Source organism: Urtica dioica, chromosome 11, assembly GCF_054948205.1.
Source record: "Urtica dioica subsp. dioica isolate 48M chromosome 11, U.dioica_male_clone48M_v1_H2, whole genome shotgun sequence".
Lineage (NCBI taxonomy): Eukaryota > Viridiplantae > Streptophyta > Magnoliopsida > Rosales > Urticaceae > Urtica > Urtica dioica.
Genome location: NC_142766.1, coordinates 15,408,202 through 15,429,836, shown reverse-complemented (window position 1 = coordinate 15,429,836; position 21,635 = coordinate 15,408,202). Strand labels below are relative to the sequence as shown.

General features: G+C 36.1%; 2 protein-coding genes and 1 long non-coding RNA gene across 3 annotated transcripts; 1 reads left to right on the top strand and 2 right to left on the bottom strand.

Annotated features, from left to right (window-relative positions):
- Positions 1-209: 209 nt before the first annotated feature.
- On the bottom strand, positions 210-2,833 carry LOC149381594 (uncharacterized). Its single transcript, XR_016293888.1, has 3 exons — positions 2,549-2,833; positions 677-927; positions 210-590 (listed from the first exon to the last, which is right to left on the bottom strand). It is a non-coding gene; the product is annotated as an uncharacterized LOC149381594 (long non-coding RNA).
- A 3,085-nt stretch (positions 2,834-5,918) lies between these two features.
- Positions 5,919-8,653, top strand: LOC149381593 (uncharacterized). The gene is made up of 2 exons (XM_089601385.1): positions 5,919-6,327; positions 8,595-8,653. The coding sequence occupies exons 1-2, from the start codon at positions 5,919-5,921 to the stop codon at positions 8,651-8,653; spliced, it is 468 nt and encodes a 155-aa protein (XP_089457511.1).
- A 649-nt stretch (positions 8,654-9,302) lies between these two features.
- LOC149381592 (HEAT/U-box domain-containing protein) lies at positions 9,303-19,841 on the bottom strand. The gene is made up of 16 exons (XM_089630137.1): positions 19,674-19,841; positions 19,480-19,594; positions 19,125-19,187; positions 18,918-18,995; positions 18,434-18,525; positions 17,791-17,893; positions 16,783-16,935; positions 15,730-16,388; positions 15,137-15,584; positions 14,404-14,918; positions 13,592-14,312; positions 12,274-12,967; positions 11,030-12,066; positions 10,488-10,946; positions 10,075-10,305; positions 9,303-9,948 (listed from the first exon to the last, which is right to left on the bottom strand). The coding sequence occupies exons 1-16, from the start codon at positions 19,727-19,729 to the stop codon at positions 9,721-9,723; spliced, it is 5,652 nt and encodes a 1,883-aa protein (XP_089486263.1). The 5' UTR covers positions 19,730-19,841; the 3' UTR covers positions 9,303-9,720.
- Between the last annotated feature and the right edge of the window lie 1,794 nt (positions 19,842-21,635).

Here is a 21,635-nt window from a genome sequence, read left to right as displayed (position 1 = left end):
ATCTATATCTTTAAGATGACGGAAAAAAGAAGCGTATGGATTAACTTTTAAGACATCGAGTAGAATTACAATAATATTTGGATTTAACTTGGGAGAGTCGTTGATTCTATTTTTTATTTCATTATCTGTATCATAAAAATATAGTTGTAGATTTGCTGGAGACTGATCCGATGGTAAAAGGTCATTCATATAATGATAAATCTGCCCATGTAAACGAAAAGTGTATACACCTTTATTTTTTCTGCACAAATCTTTATCGAATTTAGCTCCAAATGAAGTAAATCCAAAGCTATTATTGTATGTTCTTATATACTTTTGAAATTCCAGAAATTCATAAGACATGGAAGTATATAATTCATATAATTGAAAAGGTATTTCATTTGAAAGTAGAGATATTGTTCCATCAGAGCAACAAAATGTTCTGCTTTCGTGTGAAAACTTCTTGGCCTTACAATAGCCACATGTTGTAGGTGAGTTCAGTGAAGTAGGTTTTTGAGCTATCGTTTTCATCTGGTCAATAGTGTTCAATTTTGTACTTCTTCCGAATTGGCGTATGCTTCTCTGTCGGCTCTTAGAATTTTGTGACTCACCTATAAAAAAAAAAGGAAATAGGGGTGAACATGATACTTGATTGAACAAATTCTTTAATTATAAAGATGTATTTATAGAATAATACCTATTTCAAATGTGTGCAAGTTGGATCTTTCTACAGCAGCAAATTTCCGTTTTCGTTCTTTTTGCATTTCCTTATCTTGTTTAGTTAGATTTCCTCGTTGTTGTCGGTATTGATGTTGTCGACGAGCTCTTTTATCTGCTGTGCTATTTTTTTCCTGACAGGCAGAGATACTTGCTGAATTTGTTTTTGATTGAAGGCTATCTCGCCCGTCTTTGGTTGTGTGATTTTCCAGTTCCATTGTATTGCAAAGACTAAAAAAACCATACGTTAGGATTAACAAAATTGATGAAAATAGTTACCATTAGAAGACTATAATATCTTTCAAGTTTAGTACAACAGTGGCACCGAGAATACGCAAATTTATGTGATAAGAATATAAGTTCATAATTGATACTTGGACTAATATATAAAAACACAACAACGTAAACCATTATTTCAGCAGTTAGGAGATCCTAAAACACTACAATCAAAACCAATGAAGCCATTAATATCATGAGTCTAGTATTCGAAACAAGCTCTGAGGGTCTCAAATTCGAAAAGCCCCAAATATAGAACCGAAATTTGGAGTTGAGAAATAAGAAGAGGGAAACGAAAAAGGATCAGAGTGGGATGAAATGGAAAAAATGGTATGCTTGATGTTACATTTTTTCATTTATCTCTCAATAGTTGCCCTCGTATTGTTATTAATAGAATTGACCAATTAGGGCCACATATAAATTTATATGTGATTTGATATTCATTGTTGCCTTTGTTTAGTCAACTAAGTTAGACTTACATGAAAAAAAAGACTGTGTGTGATTAATATTCAAGCCCTACAAACACATCACTGCATGTATTTTAATTTTAGGAGCTCTTTTTTATCATGATTGTAAATTGCGTTTAAAAACAAAAAAGAAACAGGGACATTTGATATTGATATTGGACTTGAAAAGTTCAAGACTTGGGTTTTAAAGTCTGATCCCTGGGAATGTTAATATTAAAGGTTGAGAAAAGCCATTCCCGGGGATAAAAAAACCCAAAAAACCCTGATCCAAAGGGATGAATAAGAAATTATTTCCGAAAAGTGGAAGAGATTGAAGAGGCTGAATGTACATAGGGCTGTGAAATAGTTTATATACACCAGATAGTAGCTGTGAAGGATAAAGTTTGAGCTGTGACGTTAATAATAGAACTCTAACAATAACCATGTTAGCTTAATGTGGGGCCGGACGGGGAGTGGATGTTGGGAGCGGCGGTGGGGACGAGGATGGAGGACAGGGAGAGAGTGAAGCACTTGGTTGGCGCTGGGACCAACGTGGTGGTGGTGGACAGATATTTCCTGTGATTGCTGACGGTGGCATCTCAAACTCTGGGCACATTGTCGAGGCTCTGAAGAACGCTTGTTTATTGCTGCTGATATATTTTTTTTGGTTATGTGAATCTTGTCATTTAAACAATATCTTCTTATTTTGCAGGTGGGTCAAAAAAAGCACGGAAAGAAGAAAGAGATCGCTTCTAGAAAACAATATTAAATATTTTTTTATAGGGGGCTAATCTGATTTTTTTTTTTCCATATTAATATCCATGTTTGACATTTTATCAAACATCTGCCAAGCGGTCACTATTTCTATGAAAAATGCAAACTTTACTTCGATGAATCCTCTCCAAAAACAGATACAAATACAGATAAAACAAAATTAACTTGGATTCATTGAGACTTCAAATTACAAAAAAAAAAAAAAAAAAAAAAAAAAAAAAAAAAAACCCAGCTATCAAGATGTGAGCTATAACAAAGAATTTATGACAGATATTTTGTGTACCCATATACACGAAATAGAAAGGGTGCGAGAAAGAAACAGAGGAAGAGAAAGATGGAGAAATATGTGTACTCACGGTGGTTCTTCTTCACCTCTTTGAGATACGTTCTTAGTGAGGGGGATTTTTAACTTCCTCGAGATACGTTGTTCTTGGCTTTGTTCTTGGTCAGGATTTTTTTTTTTCCAAACTTCCTTAAGATACGTTGTTCTTGGCTTTGTTCTTCGTCAGGGTTTTTTTTTTCCTCTTTACTGGTTTATTCTGCGTAGAAGAATAGAAAAAATGACATAGAAGCCTTTAGAAGTAAAGTAGAGGCGGTGAAAACTTGATGAAGAAAAAAAAGACATTAAATAGGCATATAATTACATCAAGCATGTTGAAGGTTATGCGTGTATGTAGAGGTAATGATATATATATATATATATATATATATATATATATATAATATGATCAGATTCGTTGGCAGCTTTTCAAATGTTCTGTAATCCATGAGAGCCCAAAAATAAAAGTCTATCTTCCCATAATATCACTTTTCTAAAGCCTCTTTCCCACAAATCTCTTTTATAAATATTATATAGTATAGGGAAGAGGTTTTAACTTTTCATTCTACGCAAGGAGAAATATTCAAAGCATGCAATTATGATGTCGGTACAAAATTGCCCTTAAAGAAGATTATAAATTATACAAAATACCATTGATATCTAAACATTTCTAAACTGCTTCGGTCTGCTCAGTGGAAAAGTTATCAACCTGAAAGTATGACAAGATTGGGCTGGTGTTATATAGGTCCAGTTCTAAGAGCATCTCCATCCGACCTCTATATGCTGGGAATAGCGTGTGTAAGTCCTCCAGCCGTACTCTTTATTTTACGCTATTATAGCGTTTCATGCTTTTTCAATTTGGTGTCACGCCAAAATATGGCGTGACACTATTCACTACTCCAAAATATTTTTTTAGTCCCTATAAAGTTTATAATTCATATATTTGTATTGATTTATAAAATTATATCATATTTATCCTTAAATTATTCATTAAATTTATTTTCAAATACAACATTAATATTTGGAGTTTGAAAAAAACTAAAATGACATTAATATTAAAAGAGAAATAAAATAACATTACAACGACATCGAAATGTAAAAAAAAAAAAAAGAACATTAAAATAAATTAAAAAAAAAACAAAATACAACAAAATAAAATTAAACATAAATTTACAATACATAAACTAGTAGTCAGGAAGATTAGCGCCGGATCCTCCAAGACCGGTGAAATATTGTGAATATGAATCAGAATTGGGAAATGGTGTTTGAGATTGTTGTTGTTCGGCTCTCTTTTGTAAAACTTTGGCTTGTTCAGCTTCCCAAAATGCACGAACCTGAGGATCTGATATTTTATTTAAATTCATTTTCATTATTTTATTTTCTTCTCTGATTGTTTTCAAATTATTAGCCTTATCTATATTTTCTAAGAGGCGTTCCCTCATATCACCTGACTTCTTCATCTGCTCAAGAAGTAGTTTATTTCCTTCATCAAGCTTGCTGATGGAGGAAGCTACTTTGTCATCCGTTTTCATTTTTAGTTTGGCTTTTTTCACTCCAATCGGTCGCTCAGAAGGAGATGGTTGTCTAACCGACTCAGGAGTTTGTTGTTCGGACTCCGAAAACGAACACGAACCTCGAGATGTTTGTCTCGCACTTGAGGCTCCGTCTTGAAATTTTTCAAAATTCTTGATGATGTTCCACACATGATCAAACTTCCAACCTTTCTTGAATTTTTCATCATCTGCAAGCAACACTTTAGCTTGATCCATCTGCAAGTCGATATATAACCAATTACAATAACATAATCGGGATCGATTCCAGGACGTGCTTTCATCAATCGGGATCGAGAGAGTGCAGACCGGCGACTTTTCAATGATTACTTCTCAGAATCTCCGCTCTACAACGAGGCCATGTTTCGTCGGAGGTATCGAATGTCTCGCTCTTTATTCCTCCGAATAGTGGATGCTGTTAAAAGCAAGGAAAAAAATGCCGATTTCGTTGCCGTTTCGAGCCTCCTGATTTACGGAAATTCGTCATGCCGATGGAATTTCGAACGGAAAAAGTGTGGAAATGGGCAAGTAAAATGCCGTTTTCAAATGCCGATTTCCATGGAAATTCGACGTGCCGACGGAAAACCGAACGGAAATAATGTGGCGAAACAAACACATAAATATATATATATTTTTAAATGTAGTTCAAATTTAAAACACTTCAAATCATACATATCTAGCATAAATGTTCTATTTGTTCATGAAATAAATATGTTTCACAACCATATAGTTACAATATTAAAAAAAATGTATCAATTTCAATTCAAATTTAAACATGTCAACAAATTTATTTCAACATATCAACAACTTATATTCAAACTCATTTCAATTCAATTCAAAACGTAACAATTTCAATTCATAATCTAATTTAAACATGTCAACAAATTTATTTCAAGATATCAATAAATTCTATTCAAAGTTCAAACTAATTTAATTTCAATTCAAAACGTAACAATTTCAATTCATAATCTAATTTAAACATGCAACAAATATATTTCAACATGTCAAAAATTTCTATTCAAATTCAAACTAATTTCATTTCAATTCAAAACGTAACAATTTCAATATATCAATAAATTCATACACTTAAGTCTTAAATAATTTCATTTCTAGCATATACAAGATAAAAAGTAAACACAAAACCTTACTTAAAAACAGAAATAAAACTTGAATTTTGGTTTTTTCAGTCGCCGGAAAAACTCAAGGTTCGCCGGAAAAAATGGTGTTTCGCCGGAAAATTTCAAGGTTCGCCGGAATTTAACCAAAAAATCTGGAAAAAATATATATGATAGATCGTCACATTACAAACAACTTTCATGAAGAGGATTACATGAAAAAAAATCATATTACTCAAGAAATTGAAGGTGCAAGTTTCAGAATCTAGGGTTTTGGAAATTCTTTGGAAATTCTTGGAAATTCGTCGACATATTGTTGATTTATACCTTCGCCGTGACGGAAATGATGGAAATTCGCCGATGGACGTGGAATTTCTCCGACAGCCGAGTTGTCTCCTTCACAGCCCCGTCTCGTTTTTTTTTTCTTTTCCTTCGAGTTTCTTCGAAATTCTGGGAAATGGGGATGGTTTTATACACACTTTTGAACGACATTGACCGGCATAAAACGACGGAAACGAAATGTCGTTTCGTGGAAATTCCAACGACATCTAACGTGGAAACGACATTTTCTTCTTCCGGTGGCCGCTGACCCGTGGAAATGGAATTTCCAGGCGAATTTCCGGGAATTTCTCCGGCATTTTGTTCCTTGGTTAAAAGTCACGACAACTATTTTGTACAACGGTTGGATCGTGCTGGCAGACTTGGGTTGTCACCACTTCAAAAAATAACTGCTGTCTTTCGGATGCTGGCCTACGGTCTTCCGGCAGATGCCACAGACGAGTACTGCAAAATAGCAGAGTCCACGACAATTGAAAGCCTGAAGAGGTTTTGCCGAGCAATGGTGGAGGTATTTTCTGAGCAATATTTAAGATCACCAACTCCTAATGACGTTGCTAGACTTCTCCATATAGGTCAACAACGTGGCTTTCCGGGAATGTTGGGTAGTTTGGATTGTATGCATTGGAAATGGAAAAATTGCCCTACCGCGTGGGCCGGACAATATACGGGTCGTAGCGGAAAACCTACAATTATTCTAGAAGCTGTGGCTGATTATGATCTTTGGATATGGCACGCTTATTTTGGCATGCCGGGAAGCAATAATGACATCAACGTGTTAGAGTCTTCTCACCTATTTTCCAATCTCACTCAAGGTATTGCTCCTCCCGCTCATTATATCATACAGGGAAATGAGTATAATATGGGTTATTATTTGGCTGATAGTATATATCCAAAATGGTCTACTATTGTTCAAACTATTCGAGAACCCCGTGGCCGAAAAAAACAATATTTTGCAATGAAGCAAGACACCTGTAGAAAAGACGTAGAACGTGCTTTTGGAGTTCTCCAAGAACGGTTTGCAATTGTGGCGGGACCGTCAAGATTTTAGAGAAAAGATGTCTTAAAAGATATAAATAATAATGCATAACATGATAATAGAAGATGAGCGTGATCTCAACGTGCCCATTGAAGTTAACATAGAAACGCCACCATTGGGGGTTGAATTAGCGGAGAATGATGATACACGATTTCATGAGTTTTTCAGTCGCTACAGATAAATAAGAGACAAAGATGCACATATCACGCTCCGAAATGCATTGATCGACCATTTGTGGGAGAGATATTCTAATTCAGATGTGTAATTGTACTTTTTTTTATTTTATTTTATGTTATTTGTTTTGTATTGTATTTTGTGTTTAATAAATATTAAGTTTACTTTGTGTTAATTTGTATTTTCAATAATTTTATGGAGTAATACTTCATTATTAAATAATGAATAAGTGGTATAATTAAAATATATTAAATAAATATAAGGGTATAGAAATAAATAAGAGAAAGTTGAATATAAAATTAATATTTCAATTTGGTGTAAAAAATAGAGTTCGGTTGGAGATAAGGTAGTGTTTGATGTGACATGTACTGTAAAATAGAGTAGAAAATGGTGTTATCGGATGGATAATACCATAAAATTAATATCCTTCTTTAATATTAATTAAATTATAGTGTTTGATGTGACATCATAGCCTCCTGTTTTGTAAATTTTATTTCCATTCTTGACCGACCTCATGGTTCTTTGTGGGAGGTAAAACACGATTCGGCAGAGTTTTTGCACCCCGCTTTTGTAATTAGGGTTTCTGTCCTGTTTATATAAAGATTCTTGTTTCAAAAAAAAAAAAAAAAAGAGTATGACAAGATTATCCAAAAAAATTTACAATTAGTCTTTTTATATTCCTTATTCGTCTATACATAGCTAACCCACCATATCCATTGTTGCTAAAAAATGTAAAGAAAAACAAAGTAAAAACCAGTTTTGAGTAAATCTTTCATGTTCTAAGCAAACAAAGCAGTTTATTGCCTACAAAATCAACCCAAACAAATATCACCTGATTTTTCTTTAATGAGCGGGTTGAAGATATCGGGGATTGTATAAGAGGCTTCAATTAATCTTATTTCATGTTCATTAACAGCCGAGGTTTGACAATTCTTAGACAATTAGTTTGTATTTCAAAGTTTTGGCTTTTATTTAACTTTAAACTTTTTTAAGGCAGCTTAACTGCTAGTGGGGATTGAACTCACGACCTACACTTTGAAAGTGGTGTAAAATTATCAACTAGCATATGCCTACCACACTAATTATTAAAAATTAGCTTTATGTGCAATCATTAATTTACTGTATTTATTTTCAAATAGCCATTTAGTGTATGCGATCATTTTGGTATCACCTACCTCAATTGAGCAATAAAGAGTGAAGGTTCAATCATTAACTGTTAGAATCAATCTATAGGGCGTATTATCCATGTAAATAGCTTTCAATAGCTCTTTTTTGTAAAAAAAAATTAAAAAAAATAAAAATAAAAAAATTAATATTAACCCCTAAATCTTTTATATTTTTATAAATAACCGTTTTAATTTTTGAAGTGTCAATATTTCGCTAACTAACTGTTAACCATATTTCAATAACTATTAATTAGATTTCAATAATAAAAAATTAGGTAACTAGTCAACTAAAACGTTTGAGATTATTATATAGTCAACGTTTCGTAAATCTTAGGTAAATAGCCACAAACATGACATGAAATTCCTAGTTTTCCTTTTCATTGAAATAAAATGGTGGGGTATTTACGTCAATTTACGCGTGTAAATACATAGATGTGACTATTTACCTAAGATTTACGAAACGTTGGCTCTATAGCAATGTGAAACTGTAAATATACCTAATGAACCCTTTCAATAATTGTTAAACAGATTTCAATAGCTATTAACCATATTTCACTAATTGTTAACTATATTTCAATATACCAATATTTTGAACCAGATTTCAATAAATGTTAACCAGATTTCAAAAACTATTGACCAGATTTCAATAAATGATGATCAAATTTCAATAACTGTTAACCGGATTTTAATAACTGTTGACCAGATTTGCAACACACGGATATTTTCGTTCGGAGAAAAGGGAATCGATTACCGCCGAAATGATTTGATAACATCAGTGAGATATGAAAAATGACACACGATTTAGGCTAGTTATATAATTTTTCCTATATTATCCTTAGTAGTTGTTGGTTATGACTTAGGCCCAATCCAGTCCTTAACGGGGCGGAAGCTTCCTATCGTTAACAACCAAAAGTAACGTCCCACTGGAGCCATAATTTCTATGTTTCGGTTATATTTATGTTTTTTAAAATGATTTAACGTAAAACGACATTTAATATATATATATATATATATATATATATATATATGTGTGTGTGTGTGTGTGTGTGTGAATGTTCTCCACGGCGAATAGTTGGAAGATATATATATATATATATATATATATGTGTGTGTGTGAGAGAGAGAGAATGTTCTCCACGGCGAATAGTTGGAAGACACAATCTAGGTGTTGGATTTAAAATCCAACGCTCTAGAATTAATAAAAAAAAAAAAAACAAAACAAAAACGTAAAAGTTCGGAAACTAACGGAAGCATGTACTTCCGTGAGACCATTGCCGCTTCCGCTAGGCTATCGGAAACCTGTCACCGGAACGGTACTTTTGGTGGCGTAAAATTCTTCTCTTCCGGTTATGATATGTTGAGAGAATAAGAAGTCAGATAATATTTTTGAATGCCCAGTTAACTTGTTAAATTGAAATAGCAACCACGTCACTAAAAAAAAGTTCATAATTGGCGCAAATAAAAATAATGCAACCCTGCTGATGTCATAGCTAAAAGTTGTAGCGTGACAACCCTTAAGCTGATACACTTGACGAATAGAGAAACAAAATGGTTTATCTGTATATTTCCAATTGTTCAGAGTTTTGTACCAAAAACAACCGACAACTTATTTACAAGAGATTTATGAGGACGAAAACAAAACAAGACCTGTCACTACAAAATTTGGCTATTTGGTAAACAAAGGGATGTGCATGAAAGAGCTCCCATTGGAAAGTCTATGTCTCAATGCAGCAAATTAAAACCCAAACTGGGGAAGAGATCTCATCACTAGTCATATCACTCTTCGCTGACATTAGCTATACATCGCATTTGTGAGTGCATGGAGATGATCAGAATGGAGACTGACACAGCGGGCAAGTTGACTTATGCGAAGTTGAGAACCACTTGTAAAGGCAAGCAGAGTGGAACTTATGCTTGCAAGTCTTGCAAGCGAGCCGTGGAAGGCCGTGGTTTGTGGTGTGGATGACACTGTAGCAAATAGGGCACTCCTCAACTCCTTCAAATTCTTTGTCGAAATTCCGCTTCCATATTGCAATTGCTTCAGCTAGTGCTCCGTTCTGCATCATCGCAAATAAAACCACACAATAATGCCAAAATTTAGAAATCTATACATCGAAATCATTCCGTAACATAGAAAGTAATTCAGGGTATGAGCTCTTAAGGGTTGGGTTTAACTTAAGTACCTGGTTGCGCACGAAGGACATCATCGACATTAACCATTTCCTTTGCTTCACCTCACTGATCCCCAGGCTTCTTATGCAATCAACGTCCACGGGTTTCAATGGATAAGACGTGGGAAGACGAATCACTAGATCCATCCCCGTCTCGTCCTTTGTATATGTAGCCACAACCTCATTTGCTGATTTGCTTACGACTACAGTAAAATTCTCATCTTCGAATTTATTCTTCTTGATCTGCATTTCAAATTAGATTTAGGTGTCATGTCACAGCAATTGCCAATATAATTCGCAACAATAAATAATGAAGGTTTAACTACATCAGTACGGCTAGAATAACTATTATGTAAGGTTCTTCAGCTATAAGATGAACTAGGAGATTTGGCTTGAGAAAGAATAAAAATTAAAAGTTTGCATACCTGCGACAACTCATTAGCAATTAGAGGAGGGCTACACCAAGTCCTGGTGAAAGATTCAATTAACGATGAGGTAGAGCGGTCGCGTAAATTACTGAACCATTCTCTGACATAAGCTGGAAGAACACGAAGCATCAAACCGAATAGCGCCCCAGCAAAAGAAGCCAACTGCAGTGTTGAGACAGGCCAAAGAGTCTCTACTGAAGAAAATGCTGAACCAGTTGTGATGGCTCGGATCGCTGCAGTTGAAGCCTCTGACAGTCCTTTTGGAAGCTCTGAATCTTTTTTCTTGACACTCTGTGAGGCCCAATCTTCTACGGGAATATGCTGGAAAAGGAAATCTAATATGATTGGGCTAGCTCGATCTTGTACATACTGAACTAGCCGCTCTTTTGTCGGCGAAGATGACGGCAATGAACATAGATGCGACAGCAATAAAGACCACGCAAGGAAGACATTTACCTGAAAATTAACAGTGTATCAATATACAATAGCTACGATGTCCGGAATTAAGAAACTATAACACACAAGTTGGAGAATAGTACCCGTTCATGTGCCATTAAATCTAGTTCAAGGAACTCGTAAGGTAACTTTTCAATCCTCCAAGATATTTCGTCCCTCAAAAGACTGCTCGCTTCTGTCGATAAATCAGCCGGTTGTGAAAGCTCTTCACTGCTAGGGTTACTATCCAACTTAGTGCCATCTTTGATGACAGCCACGTTCGAAACAGGTTCGTTCGAAAGCATAACATAAGCAGCGTGCTGTAACAAAGGAATTGGTTTGGAAGAGAAAAGCATGGTATACAAAGAGCTAACTGGCCCTATGCTCAATCCCCAGAATTCTACCGATTTCACTGCTCTGTCTCTAGCCAGCGCTGAGGATTTAACAATGTGTGAGGCTATTAACTCCCAAAAAAAGAGATGTTCAAATCGTGATGAAGATATGATTGATGAAGCTTCGTGGCACAAAGAACCAGCAGCAGCCTCCGAAATCCCAGTACAAAAGAAAAGGCGCAGAATCCCTTCAAAGATTCGATCATTATTGTGGTCGCAAGTCTCTTTTGCCCTAGGGTTCGCATTTGTTTCATCATCTAATTGTTTGAATCCAAAAGGGCCACGGATTAGAGAAAATGCTAAAAGGGCATTTTTGGCAACATCAATAGGAAAAGGGTCGGAAATTGTAACGATTTGCCTGAGCTTTTCCAGGTTGGAATCCATGTTGTCTGAAGTAGAGTTATTAAGGACGCTATCATCAATACTTTCAGCAACATCTTCCAATATAACAACTGCTGATTGGATCCAGCGCCTCAATCGAGAGAGTACGTATTCCCAGTCTTCCAAATCGAATTCTTCTGAACAATAACCCACTGAAATTACAATTAGGTTTGATAGCAACAGCTGTACCTCAGGTTTCCGATTATCTGTATCTGAAATACCCACACCAGGTCTTTGCTTGCGGAACAAGTCGAGCAATAGTTTCTTCTCCCCATGGCTGATTATCCTCCCATGTTTTAATGTTTGCATGCCCGCAGTTGCATTAAAAGAATAACAAGATATAACCAGCTGCAACCAATCTTCCATCTCTACGGAGAACCAAAGTGAAAATTTAAGAATAACATGAGATAATACACATACCATACTTAAGCAGTTAGAGGATGATAAAAAAATATTAAAAAAAAACAAAATAAAAAAAGTAACATCAACAGAGAAAAGGACTATTGTAGAAGCACATGAGCGGAGTTCTTGGCGCAACAAGATGGGAAAAAATCTAATTATCCAAAAGTATTTACCTTGTCCTGTTTCCCACATGAACATAGGCGGAAATAGTAGAGCTTTTTCAAGCCAGCCAGTCATTGTGGCTTGAATGTAATTTTCTCCTGCAGAATCGTGATGAGCATCTGAACCAGTACCAACAGATTCGCTTTCAAAGAGTGGGTGGACAAGAGCGCTAATGACCCGAGGAAGAATCTTCAAACAGCTGCTGTTTATTGTTTCACCAATGCACAGCTTATTTGTAAGCAGTTTGAAAAGTATTCTAGCTTTTCCTGTTTTCCATATGCCATCGTTGAACAAAGCAAGTATGTAAGATACAAGAGCTCTCAAAAACGGCTCTTCAATATGTTCCACTTCAGTACTTGAAATTTCCCACGTAGTGAAAAAACTGTGTCCAGTAACTCCATGCATAAGAGCACCATCGAGTAAGATGCTGAAAATGGAATCCAAGAGAATTTCCTTGGATGAACTATTGCTACTCTCGGCATATGCAATCAACAAAGGCAAGAAAGAAGCCACAGCACTGCCTCCTGACCATTTCCAGGTACACAATATTTCAACAGCAAGCCAGGCTCGTAGAGAAATTTCTTTGTCCATTGCTTCTTCCGAGATAATCAAAGTCTTCTTAGCATAGCAAGTAAAAACTCGCTCGATCCCAAGTTTTACAATAAGCTTGTCAATAAAGGAAACAAACTTGTCGTGAGCGGAATCCTGCATTCGTCATGCAAATCAATGTTATCCAATTTAAAGATTTTACAAAAGTTTGAAACAAAACATTCATCAATTAAAAAGTGATTCTAACATAAGAACAAAGATAGACTGGTTATGAATACAAATTCGAACATCTATTTTTTTTCATACGACTAATAACTCGGATATTCTAAAATAAATATTTGATTTCAAAAACATTTATAAAAGAAATTTTGATCAAATAAAAAGGAGCGACTTTAAGAAATAGAAATCGTGTCATACTAGACATGTAATATGTGAGAAAATTTCCACCAAATATAACATTGACCAGTTTTCCAGAAAATATTGTTGCATTTTATCTCAGAACCTTAAGGCACTACAGCACCGGTTATAGGACACAACATGGAACTTTGTTAAGCCAGCATAAATAAAGCTTATGACCTCTGCCTGATTCAGAGTCACGGACTCTCTTCTTTATGCTGAACCAATGTCCAGGGAACAACGTTTATCATACTTGAATGCCAAATTTTACATTTTTCCTAAATATTGCATTGGTGAAACTCGTAGGTAACCAAGAAAGAATATCAAAAGCAGTGTATAAAATTTCATATACCATCCTAGTATTTTTGAGTTATAATAACTTACATGGTTTCTGACGGATGATTTTTCAAGACCTAACTGCTCTGCAGGGCTGAAATCCGAAGTAGTCCACAAAGGCCAGGAGGTATTTCTGCAAAGAAGTTGGTTTAATAGCTCTTGTTCTTCAAATTGGTCTCGACATAAATAACTTAACATTTCAAGAAACCACGAGCAGCATAATGAAGTGATAGTCTCTGTGTTCAGTTTGTCTACTGTGAAGATAGCAGCTCGAATGGATTGAATTAGGATACTCTGTAGTTTCTTGAGATAGTGTACACTGAGGCATTTCCCAAATTGATTTCTCCTCTTAAGAAAAAAGGCATGAACCAATTCACCAAAATCAAGCTTGGCCTTAGATCCCACCTTTATTTCATCATTGAAAGTATTATCATTAACTGTTTCCATTCTATACTCCCAATCAATAACAACAATCGCAGCTAAAATACCGGTAACTAACTCACTTTCCTTGCCAAACAATTGCACGCTAAAAAAGCTACCATCAAGCACGTGAAGAGCAAATTGAGCCATCTCAATATAACTCTTGGATTCTGACCTCGTACTTACTGTCCCAGCATCTATAACAGCGCATATATCTCTAACCCAACTAAATGATGATTCAAGAAGAAAAGAAACCAGTTTCTTTAAAACTTCCTCAAATATTAGGATTGATGTATTTTTGGATACAAAGGACGTTTGATCGCCGTCTGTTGATCCGCCAAGTGTAGCACTGTTAAAGATGAAAGTCGTGGGTTAGAATTTTTTTTAAAACAAACCGTGGATATTAGAAATAGTGAATAATGTACAAGGGAATTACGTACCACAGGAATTGAGGAATAGCGCTACCACTCAGAGGAGAAGAACACGCTAAAGCAACAGAAGCGGATTCTAGAAGCTCTGAGTGCCAGTGAAATGGATCGGTTCCTGGTCGGGTTGTGGTATCATCACCTGCTTTCCGATTTGTAATTTCCTTTCTTGCATTCTCTAATAGTAGTGTCAATATTGTAATTTGGTCAAATTCTAGGGACTGAACTGCAATCGTAGAGCCATCTACACTAAAAGCATATGAGAGAACTGCACGCCACTGCTCATAGAAACAGTCATCATCGAGCAATGCAAGCAATAGCTCAAGTCGACTAGAAGTAGACAGGTTGCTTCCATGTAAACACCATGGAACAAAGGTCTCCTTGAATATTTGCAAGAACTCATTTGTCTCCAATTCTTTGCACAGTCCATCCTCAGACTCTTTATTGTGAACAAAAAGTTGTTGGACAATCTTGCGTGGTCCAAATATAGACACAGAAACTGACAGAAGTCTCACTCCTTCCAATGAGTCCTAAGAGATGGACAAAAAAATATATTACCGTTAGAAAATGTAAGAACTATATAGTGGGTAAATTTATGACATCAATTGGTCAAAGGAGTAGAGGACCCTAAAGAAACAAAAAAAAACAAAAAAAAACAAAAAAACAAAAAAAGAAGCTTATACTCATTTATAAGACCAATAATATACTATGTGAATGACTGAACTTAGACTCATTAAAATTTACTTACACGTGATCTGATTAGTGGGAAAGTGTTGGCTAACATTGGTCCAACTAATAACGCCAATGGCCAAGTTTCATCTTTCTGCATTGCATGTTTCCCTATCAAAATAATAAATTGAACAAGTCGTTCGCCATTTTCAGCACTATATCCCATGTCTGTAATAGGCTGAAACAAACTCAGGCAACTCTCCTGAAATGCTGAACAAAAGGCAGAAAGCAAGTCGCGTTCAAGCAAAAAGATGCCTGAGAGAATCTGAATAACGCAGCCTCTCAAGTCAAGCAAATATCCATCTGGATGCTTGATAATTGATGTGTCTGCCGTCTTCTTGCTTGAAGGCAAGTCTCTGTCGGCAGAGGATAATCCAGGGAAATAGTCGACCCACAGAATCTTTACCAGAACATCATTGATGAGTGTGACCCGAAAATGACAAATCGAATCCACTCCATCGTGAAATCTGCTATCAATAGAAAAAACAATAGTTAAAAAGAAAAAAGCAGGGAAGATTTTTTTTAGTGGAATATTAAATAGTCACGGTTAATACAGAAAATGCGAATGAAACTAGGTGCAGAGCGAATGACACAAAATGATAAAAATCCTACCTCGACGCATTTTGCAATGCCCAAAGAAAGCACTCTCTAAATGCCCCAAAAAGCTGATGTACGTTTGTATTTGAGGGAGTGGATTTGCTCCTTCCAATCCAAAGGCTCTCAAATAGATCAAGGAAAAACTTATCGCCTACTATAGCCTTTGATGGCATAGAATCTAAGAATAAAACCAAGGCTGGATAAGAAACCTGCTGGGATCCAAAGCAACCATTCCTCAGGAAATTCCACAAGCGGTTTAGGACAGCTTTCTGGATGTTCAAGGAAGCCCAACTTTCAGGAAATCTTTTCGAAAACAGCAAAACCATGTCCCACATTGATGAGTGACACGCAGGATCTTTCTCCTGAAATGCACCTAAAATTGACCCAGCCATGGTTTTCATATTTCCTTCATTAAAAACATTAGGTACGTTTTTAATGAAACTCCTCAGCAGTGAATATGTTGCTGAACGAATTGAAGCACTTTGCGATTTCAGGAAGTCTGAAAATGATTTATGAGCAGCAAATAACTTCTCGGCAGAAGAGATAGCAGCGACTCTGGCCTTTGATGCGTTCTTTGGTAAACCAGATCCGTCCTCAAAGCCTGGTCTTTCACTTTGTGCGCCAACTAAGACATCAAGGAGCGTTGCCAAAGCTAACAATGATGAAGCTATCACCTACATGTAACAGAAATACGACAAAGATGTTATGTATACGACAAAGATGTTATGTATACGACAAAGATGTTATGTATGCCATTACTGACTTGTTTCCTTCAAATTCATGTACTTGTCTTGTCCATCTATTTGTATTATGTGAAAAGCCTTGCACCTAATTACTTTGAATTTTGCTGAGTGTATTAGACCTGTCTCTTATTTCTTCTTTCTTTGGGTCTTATAATTAATTTATTAAGTCCATGTACTGAACAGAACTAATGAAGGATTAGCCTCTATATAGTAACGGATTCCTCATACTCCATTTTTGTATTCGTGACATGGTATACATATAATGGAACTAACAAAGAGTAGATGAACTATAAACAGATTAATACAACTCATTCAGAAAACTAACCTGTTTATGCATCTCTTCTAATTCATCCAAAGCAGTTGCTTTATCAGACATATCTTTTGGTGTGAGCTTCAAATTTTCTTCCAAATACATGAAAGTCTCGGTTGCGCAAAGAATTAAAGCATCTAATCTTTTTTCCTGAGCTGGAAAAGCGGACTGTTGTAACATTCGGATACTCGGTAAGTACTTTCAGTAGTATACAATCAAGATTTAAGCTTCAGCGGGAAAAAACATGTAAAGAAAGATATTGTAAAGCGTCCTACTTAAGATAAATTTAAATGCAGCAACGCATCCAAAATCTCGACGAACAATAGAACGGTAAAAAAAAATGGAACTAAAGGCAACTTTGATCATAAACAAATGCAGCAGTCAAGGCAGGGGTTCTCGCAGCTTTTTGGGTTCTATGGCTGAACAGGAACAAATGCATTTTTGAAAACGAGGATTGGCGCCTCGGAAATATTACGGAAGCCCTAAACCTAAACATAGCCCTCTGGCTCCACAACTCTTGTAAGGAGTTTAAAAACTTCTCCTTGACAGACCTTCAAAGAGATTGGGCTAGCGTTATATAGGTTCGGTTCAAAAAGATCTTTGTAAAGTTTAATATTAATCTTGACCGGCCTCTTGGTTCTTTGTGGGAGGTAAGACACGGTCCGGCTGTGCTTTCGCACCCTCTTTTGTAAAGTTTATTTTATTTTGACCGGCCTCCTGGTTCTTTGTGGGAGGTAAGACACGGTCCGGCTGTGCTCTCGCACATTGCTTTTGTAATTAGGCTTAATGCCCTGTTAATATAAAGAGTCTCGTTTCAAAATATATATATATATATATATACCTGTTAATATAAAGAGTCTCGTTTCAAAATATATATATATATATATATATATATATATATATATATTCATCTAATTAATTTGTTTCAAAAACTATAATTTACGCTCAAAGATATGGGAAAAACTGATATATGATACTCTACTGGTCTAGTACAGCATATCTTTCATTGTTATATCATCAAACCTGTAATGAACGATTTGCAGCTTGAGAAATTTCATAAACTGGATCAAATTGAGAAAACCACCATGGTCCCATCAAAGACTTCAGATGTGGAGCCAAATCCCTCCTGAGAGAAAAAGAAAAATGCACAACATATCGCTGAGCTCAACTAATTTGTAAAATAGTTCATGATAAAAAATAAAAAAATCCGAAGCAGCATCCATCATTTAGGGTGCATGTACAAGCCATAACAAAAGCATTTAAGAATCAGTAACATTTATCATTAGAAATTGCATATTTGATACAATCAGTTTTTTAAATGGACTATTAGCACGACTCGAGTCCACAACATTTTTGGTGCAGGTGGAGGGGTTTACCACTGAGCTATTCTTTCATGTTCATCCAAACAGAATATATAGACAATAAAAAAAACCAACACGGTCTTGGTATTGCACGCTTGCATAGAAAAATGGCCAGTGTTTTGTTGTATAGTAAAAAAGAACTGGATTACTGCACATAAAGAATACTAAAACTATTTGAATTGGGAGCAAGCAAGCACATGCTAAACTAAACATATTTTCAAAGATCTAAGTTGCTATCTTCAAAGAGAGTAATATGAGAAGAGAAAAGCATCCATATAGATACTATACATGGGAAGAGTTCAAACCCGACAGAAATAACTAGATTTGTCATTGTTTCGTGAGTCGCTTTCCGAACTTCCCTATTATAGTCCACCAACAGCCTTTTGTATTCAAAAGCCTACAAATAATAAATATTGACAAGTTAGACCAATTGGAAAATCAAGTTTTTTTTAGCCACAAGTAGATAAAGGACTACAAGTCTATAGAAAAACAATTTCTGGAGCTCACAAGTTAATCTGGCCCAATAAAATACTCTGCCAATGCTAACACCCTTAAAATCCAAGTATTTTATTGAGGTCTGTTTCAAATAATTTAATTTATCATTGAACTTTCATAACCGATAAATATACCAGGTTGATAGGCATTTACTTGGAGTTAGAAAAGGTAAATAAATAAATAAAAAATAGAAAACAAAGCAAAAGCTCCATATGTACAAAGATGGATGAAGACACACAAAACACATAGAAAAACTGCTTATAATGACAAAGTTATCAAGAGACAAGAAATTACCCATTGTGGGATAATTGTCACTATTTCTTTCGCGGGCTTTTCCTTGAACAATGTCGACAGAGTCGCCAATGCTTTAAGCTGTTGAAAATTCAAAGGAATCAAACGCAGTGCACACACATTAAAGGGGAAACAACGTGATAAAACGAATCAAGAAATTACTAACACTCGAATTCAAAAACAAAAACAAATCTTGAAAGCTGAAATCACCTTGGTGATCGGATCCTTCCTGGCAAGTCTCTTCAAATGTAATGCCACTTCACTATCTACATCCTGATAACATATCAACAACCGACACTGATGAAGTCCATTTCGATTCAATTTTTTATTTATTTTCTATAGTCGTGCTATCGAATCTCGCTGCAAGTTTCGAATTACCACAGAAAAAAAAATGGAAGATCACAGATATGAGCTGCTATAATAACTTAAGGGAAAATGAAATTCATCTATTTGCACTATTTTACATCGCATTTAGGTAAGAAAAAAAAACAAAAGACATAGTTCATAAAAGAACGAAATTTAAGAAAAACAATAAAACAATTGCTAGTAAAATTCAGAAACTAACCAGAAACGGAGTGGCATCGTCTCCGGAGACTGGAGAATCAAAGCGAGAGCTTCCGACGAAGCCTCCGAATCCCGCCACCGCAGAAGAACCCGACGGCAAAAGCGAAGCCGCCAAACTGCATATACACACAGCAAAGCCATATTTACAGATATATAAGAATAATTTCGAAGCAGTGAATGGTATGAAGGAATTACCTGCTGCTGGAAGGGCGTGCCTTTGTCCTGGCTCCATCTCCTTTTTGTCTGCCCATGCTCGGATTCGACGGCGTTTTGAGGGGACTCTGAATATGCAGAGAGAGTTTTGGAAGGAAATTTTTGTTGATACAATAAAGAAGTAGAACCCAAATGGGTTTTTCGATCTGCTATGGTACGGTGTATGATTAGCTTTTCTGCTTTTGCTTAGTTGTGTTTGACTCGTCGTGGCAAACTGCGTCGTTTTATTGCAGTCAAAGTCAAACTATATGCTTCAACTCTTTCTTTCATTTTTTTTTAGATAATAGTGGCATAAGTGCCTAATATTTTTGTTTTGTAACACTGTTCTCAAAGTTTAAATTTCGCGGGATAAGTACTCAATGTTACGAATTTGGCGTACCGTTAGTACTATCGACGTTAACTTTGGATGGATTTTGAATCAACGGCTGAGATTGATTTGTGATATAAAATAACTCTGATATTAATTAATTATGAATAATGATTTAAAAGAAAGAGAAATAAAATATCGGGTCTCTTTCTCTATTTAAACGCACGATAAAGCCCCAAATTGAAACTCCAAATCCCTAAACCCAGACTTCTCAACCGTTGAAGATTTGTGACGACGATGGAAACGGCCGATGGAAGTGACGAAGAAACGCAGAGGAGTCCGCCCGACGAGGATCCCACTGCTGCATCTTTTGAGCTCCACGAAGAGGAGTACGAGAACAAGGAGTCGGAGAATGAGGTCGGCGAGAACGAGGAGACTGAGAACGAAGAAGCTAGGTGTCAATCTCAGTGGTGGTCGGCCATTAACGACGTCTGCAACGACGATCAACAGGCTGATGAAGAATCAAAAGGTGTGGGTTCCGAGAGCAACCTCGACAGCCTTTGCGGTAGTGACGAAGAGCAACTGGCAAAGAGGAAGAACACAACGTACAACCCTTGATCGTATCCCTCTGATTTTAAGTTCAAAATTGGTATGGAATTCCCGAGCATGACTGATTTAAGATATGTAATTGTTGAAGAGTTCATAAAGGCCAATAGGCAATTTGAATACATCTTTAATAACAAGACAAAGTTAAGGGTAAGATGCGAGGGACTGGGTTGTCCATAGATTCTATATGCCCGCCTTAAGGATCCATTGGGTACTACTGTTAGAATAAATACATTAGAAGATACTCATATTTGTGGCATAGTTTTTAATAATAAACATGTCACAAGTCGATGGCTAGTTGAACACCTTCTTGAGGATTTCAGACTCAATTCGAGCATGAATTACAACACTTTCAAAGAGATTGCTTCGTCGACTAAGTTCGTGAATGTCACTTGTCATGTGTTTTGTCGAACCCGGAAATTGGCTAGAGAGATCTTAGAGGGAACCGTTAGCAGTCAATATTGTGTTCTTGAGGATTACGACAACTGATGAGTACTAACCCAGGTATTAGCACTTTAATTTAGCATTTTGTTTGACCATTACTGTGAATTTTCTAATTGACTTTGTACAATTTAGTAGGTTCAACCGCTATTCTCAAAACTGCTCTCATCGATGGTAAGAGAGTGTTTGAGAGAGCTTATATATGCCTCAAGGCTTGCAAGGAGGGTTTCAGAAGTGTGTGCAGGCCTTTGCTCAGCTTCGATGGCTGCTTCCTCAAGGGTTATACCCATGGAATGCTACTAGCGGTATTGACTCTTAACAACTCTCAATACCTTGTTGCATTTGCTATAGTCGAGAAAGAGAACACTTCTACTTGGACATGGTTTCTGTGTCTTCTACGTGAAGATCTCGACGTCCAGAACACTGCTCGTTTCACCATGATGACTGATGGGCAAAAAGGGCTTGAGAAGGCATTGACAGATACATTTCCAGGGGCTTGAGAATGATGCTCAGAAATGGGTCAACGTTGTTGGTAATAGAATTATGTGAATTATAGAGAATCACAAACACATCGCAAAGCATTGTATGCC

Bases quoted from the DNA above. Each gene is read 5' to 3' on its own strand.
- LOC149381593 (XM_089601385.1), top strand. From the start codon at position 5,919: ATGCTGGCCTACGGTCTTCCGGCAGATGCCACAGACGAGTACTGCAAA. The intron at 6,328-8,594 runs GTATTGCTCCTC...ACTGTTGACCAG, and splicing joins ATTTTCCAATCTCACTCAAG to ATTTGCAACACACGGATATT.
- LOC149381592 (XM_089630137.1), bottom strand. From the start codon at position 19,729: ATGGGCAGACAAAAAGGAGATGGAGCCAGGACAAAGGCACGCCCTTCC. The intron at 19,188-19,479 runs GTTAGTTTCTGA...ATATGTTATCAG, and splicing joins ACGATGCCACTCCGTTTCTG to GATGTAGATAGTGAAGTGGC. The intron at 12,067-12,273 runs GTAAATACTTTT...GGTTCTCCGTAG, and splicing joins CATGTGGGAAACAGGACAAG to AGATGGAAGATTGGTTGCAG.